The sequence below is a fragment of the Gavialis gangeticus genome, unplaced genomic scaffold (genome assembly GCF_001723915.1).
Source record: "Gavialis gangeticus isolate Ggan-Ray unplaced genomic scaffold, GavGan_comp1, whole genome shotgun sequence".
In the NCBI taxonomy this organism is placed as follows: Eukaryota; Metazoa; Chordata; order Crocodylia; family Gavialidae; genus Gavialis; species Gavialis gangeticus.
Window position 1 is genome coordinate 13,504,863 of NW_017729033.1, and position 5,878 is coordinate 13,510,740.

The 5,878-nt window shown below is 42.0% G+C and overlaps 1 protein-coding gene across 4 annotated transcripts in view; it reads left to right on the top strand.

The window, feature by feature from the left end:
- Positions 1–5,878, top strand: part of IMMT (inner membrane mitochondrial protein) — a 43,327-nt gene that overhangs the window by 15,897 nt on the left and 21,552 nt on the right. For all 4 annotated transcript variants that reach the window (XM_019525830.1, XM_019525832.1, XM_019525831.1 and 1 more), the window contains exon 7: positions 4,201–4,337. In XM_019525830.1, the coding sequence (XP_019381375.1) occupies positions 4,201–4,337 (137 nt within the window). The remainder of the gene's footprint in view (positions 1–4,200; positions 4,338–5,878) is intronic.

Below are 5,878 nucleotides of genomic sequence, written 5' to 3' on the forward strand. Positions count from 1 at the left end.
TCTGTACCTCTCAGGATGGAGTCGCCTATGACGATCACTTGATGCTTCCTCCTCCTGATTTTGTGTATTACAGCAAGATTAGTTGATGCCTGGGGTCAGCACAGTTGCTGGCCGTAGCCTTCCTTATTCCACCCAGGGCAATGTGCCATGTAGCAGAGCATGTGTGACATGGGCATTCCCTGGTGACAAGTAGCAGCATACCTCGTGCTGCTGCTCTTTGTCCCTGGGGAAACGCACGTTACCGCTTGTGGAGTTGCACCCGTTGAGGCTATTCTCCATCTGTCCTTTCAGAGAGTGGTGGAGAAAACCTTGCTCATATTTTTTTTATGAATCCTGAGAGGTTAAATACAGTTCCATCCTACCATGAATGAGAAATTAGGGAAGAAGGGCATTGGAGATGGACAGTGTAGATTTTGGCAATAGGAGTCACTGCCACAGAAGAAACTTTGAATATTCAGAGTTTCCCAGTTTAAACAAGGCACAAGAAGCTCAGGGGTCATCTTGCTTTTCTTCTTCTGGTTTGCCAAATGCAAACTTTTCTAATAAAATTACTCTAAAGGGGTCCAGCGACTCTTCTCCTGTTCATGTTCCTTGGAGTAAAGCTATCTGTGTCAATCTAGTAGCCAGATCCCACTTAAAAAGCAACTTCAAAATCAGTATTTTCAATAATGTTTTGAAGCTGTTTTTAGAAGTGTTATGTGGGATCTGTATTTCTGCAGATGAATCTTTGTAAAAAGGGGAACTTGGGAGGATGTTAGGAAAAGGGGAAATGTGGGTGGACTTAATAAATCAGGACAACTCTCTGCTTCATGTGATTGAATGGGTAGTAAGCATTTGAAGTAATAATAGGAGAAGCTACTTTAGCAGCCACCTGTGCATCTGCATGTTTTGAGCTACAGTTATGCGTGCCAAGTCACAGCCTCCATTCCATATGGTGGTGTTGAAAATCAGGTTATCTTGACTGGAAGATGGAGAGAGAGTCTAAGCAATAGCTCTCATAAAGTATTACTTACTTTCGCTCCCTACCACTAAGCAGCTTGAAACTTAGCTAAAGCAGCAAGTGATAAATCACAACATGGCTGTAAGGCCCTGGGAATTAAAACTGCAAGCAAAGCGGGTGCAGTTTACTGCTAAATATTTTGCAGGGTAGGTTCTTAGCGATGCAGTAGAGTTGCAATGGCAGCCACCTTTAAATGAATTTTAGATCAACTGCTTTTCTTGTCCCTCAGAAGGAAAGACCCTGCTACAAGTCCTGACGTGCTTTGATTCAGCTAAGAATTAAAGGAGACTAATCCAATCAGCTGATTGGTACCACAGGAAAATCCTCTGTACCCTTCAAGTCAGCCTGTTGTTAAGCTAATGAAGCTTCCCAAATTAGGTGCTTTTAAAAGCCTTGGATCTTACGGGACCCTGAATTTTGCCATACTAGCAATTTCCAGATGGAAGCGTTTTTCCTGTTATCTGGGGTATGCGAAGCAGAGATCTACAGGAGGAGATGTTCTTGAGATCAGCTAGCATTAGCATTTGCTGCTAAAATTTTTGCCAACCTGTCCCTAAAGCTGCCTTTCACAGTGCCAGAAGAAAATGGGGTTAACCGGCAGAAAGGTTACATGTTTACATGTACAGTAATAAAACACCTTAGTGATGGGGAGCCCCTCTTATGGGAAGGACTTTCAAAGCAGTTTTCTCTCAAATAAATTATTTTATGGAGTCTTGTGGATTGTCAGCTCTACTGAGAAATGACTGATACCATGTGCCCTTTTATATCTGGGACTTGTCATAGAGCTTCACCTTCATGTAAGCTGATTTTTCTATCCAAACACAAAGTTTAGAAGCTGGTGGTTAGAAGGCACAGCTGTGTTTGCTCCTCAGTTTTGTCTCAGGGCCTTTCCTCCCTCCCACCTCCAAGTGCAGGAAACTCATTAGGGGAATAATTGAATTAAAAGGTTAATGAACTTCTAGCATGGGGTTCATTGGCTTAAGTTAAGAGCAGTTGCATCAGCCCATAGGGATATAATTCCAACCATGATCGACCAATAAGTACCAGTCAGTGTTTTTATTAGGAAGGAAGGATGCACCAGATTCTCAGTGCTGCAAGCATTGCTTTCTTCCTAGGCAGTGAAGAAAAATAAATTTTCTGTGTACTCATGCAGTACACCTAGAGAAGAAATGAACATTTAGAGTGAGCAGTTTAAACAGGTACAGGGTTGATCTGGGAGGCTGGAGCCTGCCTTCTGAGGACCTCCATATGAAGTCATCTGTTTGTTGCATTCAGGATTCAGCAGAGGTACTGAAGACATGGAGTAGACCATGGTTGCTAATGTGTGCCTTCCACTTGGCCAAAAGCATAAGTGGTGTTGTTTTGGTGAAACTTTCTATTCATAGGGGTGAGGGGAGAAGCAGAGGTGAACCATGTGGCTATATATCATCTGAGGGACTCCTGATTCTTGTATTCAGTTCACGTGGCAGTTGGAAACCTAGTTATGCCTCCATTAGGAGCAGGGTCTGCTTTGAAAGATCAAATTCTGTACCCAAACCCAGAGAGGCTAAATCTAGCTATGTGCATGAGAGCTATAAGTTTATAACACATCTTTTACCCTGGGAACTATTCCAACAAGTAAAACAGATCCTTTATCTTTTAGGAAAAAGACCTTGATGGGACATGAAAAATTCAGACTAAAATTTCAGTGGTAATATTTTCCAGCTCATGGGACAAAGATGCTGCAGGATTTTTCTCCCATCCAGCTGTGACTTCTCGAACTGCCTTGCTCTGCAGTTTTTCACCAGTGAGAATTCTTTCTTGGACCAAAGTTCTGTACTAAATGGTCTGATTAATCATCACTTTAGTCCCTAGTCAGAAGTGTCTTGAGTGTCTGAAATCTGAAGGCAACCTTTAAAGATTATTAATAGTTCTTTCTGATATTGATGCTCTCATGCAGAGCTATGGAAGGCCTGAAGGATCATTCTGCATAGCCACCTGGCCATATTGCCACATATTTAGTGTTGTAAGCTAAATGTGTAGGCCTCAGTGGTCACTTCCATTGGAACAATGGTCCTATACGCTGTGCTTCTCCAGTAACTGATAAATCTTTTCTTAAATCTGTATTATCTCTTCACATGTATTTTTCTTCCTGCTGCATCATTGTTATCCATCCCTTTAATGGATATGCAGACATTTCATAATGAAGAACAAGGAAACTTTTATTTTCATTTGTCTGAAAATTTCCTTTCTTCTAGTGAGAGTCCACAGATGGCAGTCACTAGTACAAAGATTATAGTTCTGAGGGAGACTTAAATTGTATCTTCGCTTTCTTGGCAGGCACATTACATGCCTTCTGATAGTGGGTTTTAATAGTTCTGTAGTGTGTAGTGCTTGCAAGAAGTTCTTGTTTAGTCTAATACCTCATTAATAAAAGTGTAAAGGAATTAGCTCTATAAAGCAGCTTTGGAAGCATCTTGACCTGATTGGCCTTCAAGGATGTGGCTGTTGGATTCTGCCCTAATGGACAGGTCTGCCTTCAAGGAGCTGCAAGCAGGACTAATGTTATGGTAGATCTGTAGACTTTCCTGCTAGGAAGAGAGAAAAACTTGGAATAAGTTAAGTCCCGAGACTCCCAGTAAAATTTTCTGTCTGCTTATGCCTTGGGGCATGCTGTAGGAAAAATTATCTTAGCTACTGTGTGAAAATAAATCAGTTCTTCTCACCAGCAGTCTACAGTACCACTTCAGTTGTCAGGTTTTGGTGAGTCATCTTAATCAGCTGTATGTCAAGCTGATAGCTGAAGTTTAAGTAACAGAACTCTGGTAATTGCTCAGTTATGTTTCTTATAACTTTTTGCTTCTCCGGATGTCAAAGTACAAGACTGAAGTAGAAAAGTTGAGACATTACATTAAAAAAAATAATTGACTGCAGTTTCTGCCCCATTACCTGTTCTCAAAGAAGAAAAATAGCTCAAACCAGGTGTTGTTAGATGGAAGAACTTTTTTTTTCTCTTGCTTTTTAAGGACTATTTTAATAACCAGAGACAGAAGAGACTATTAGAGCAAATAAATCCCCCTCCAAGAATAGGATTTGGTAGGAGAGTAACAGCAAGGGCAATAAAAGAAATGTGTTAAATATTACTTGTATACGTATAAATGTTTTTTGTTATTGCTCTCGGTGGAAACAGCTAAAATATATCATTTAATTTATCTTTCTAGCTCTTGCAGCCACTCTGGAAGGAGCGCTGAGCAGGACTGCACGTATAACCCTTCAGGCAATTGCAGCACAGGAAGCTGCAGTGCAGGCTGTTAATGCTCATGCTCAGATCCTGAAAGAGGCCATGGATAATTCTGAGGTAATGTGTACAAATGCTGACAGGCCATCAGTCTCACTGAAGAATCCAGTATCTTTATCTAGTCCACTATTAAGAATCATATTGGATAAGAATTTATTTTCCTTGTGCTAGTGTGTAATTGCAGAACTATAGAAAATTAGGGCTGGAACAGATGTCAGTCAAATCTGTGTCCCTGCTTGAGGCCGGATCATCGCTGTCTAATACCTCTCAGAAGATTTTTACTGGTCTTTTATTTTATCTCGTTACTGAGGATTTCTGCTTGTGTAATATTAGGTGACATTTTTTAAAAATGGAGTCACAGTATTATTTTTGCTTCTCAGTTTCACTGCCTGTAAGCTAGAGAGACTCTATTTACTTACCTATAGGGTCTTCAGAGTTAACATTTAATATATGTAAAATGATTTTTGAAAAGGATAATGCTAAAATATTATAGTGCACATATCAGACAGCAACAGCATATCTCCACTGTAGCTATCTAAGTGAAATGCAGTAGGTAACACTTCATCCAGGGGGTACATACACCTGTAGTATTCCTTGGCCGAAAGGTTTCAAACAATGCAGCCACCTCAAGCACCAGACTGGAGGGGTAGGTACTAGAGCAGACTGCTGTGATCTGTGTCTCTGATCTTCACTTCCCCTTTTTCCTCCCTTCACAGGCAATGGAGGTAGAGGGTTGGGGAGAGCCAAGAGCTGAGCAGAGACATAATGTTTGTGGTGGGGGCTCTGTGCCAGCAGGCCTCTGATATTCCAATCCTTTCTATTTGTTCTTTTCCCCACCTCTCAGCTGAGCAGAAAGAAAGAGGAGGCTGGAGTGCCCAGCTCCAGTAGGGGTCTGGCAGGGGGATTGTGGGGTGTGGAGAGGTATAGAATCATAGCAAATTAGGGTTGGAGAGGACCTTGGGTAATGTAATCCAATTCCGTACTCAAAGCAGGATCATCCCCAACTAGATCATCCCAGCCAGGGCTATTATCAAGCTGGGCCTTAAAAACCTCTGAGGATGGAGAGTCCACCACCTTTCTAGATAACTTGTTCCAGTGCTGTGCTACCCTCCTAGTGAGAGTTTTTTCCTGACAGTCAACCTAAACCTCCCTTACTGCAGCTTGAGAGTATTGCTCCTTGTTCTGTGACCACTGAGAACAGTCCAGCTTCATCCTCTTCAGGTACTTAAAGGCTGCTATCAAATCCCCACTCAGTCTTCTCTTCTGCAGACTAAATAAGCCCAGTTCCCTCATCCTCTCCTTGTAAGTCATGTGCCCCAGCCACCAAACCATTTTTGTTGCTCTCTGCTGGACTTTCTCCAACTTGTCCTCATCCTTTTTGTAGTGGGGCGCTTAAAACTGAACATAGTACTCCAGATGTGGCCTTAGCAGTGCAGAATAGAGTGGAATAACTACTTTTCTCAATCTGCTGGCAACACTCTTATTAATGCAACCCAGCATGCTGTTAACCTTGGCAACAAGGGCACACTGCTGACTCGTATCTAGCTTATTGTCCACTAACCCCTGGGACCTTTATGCAGAGCTGCCAGTCAGTCCCCAGG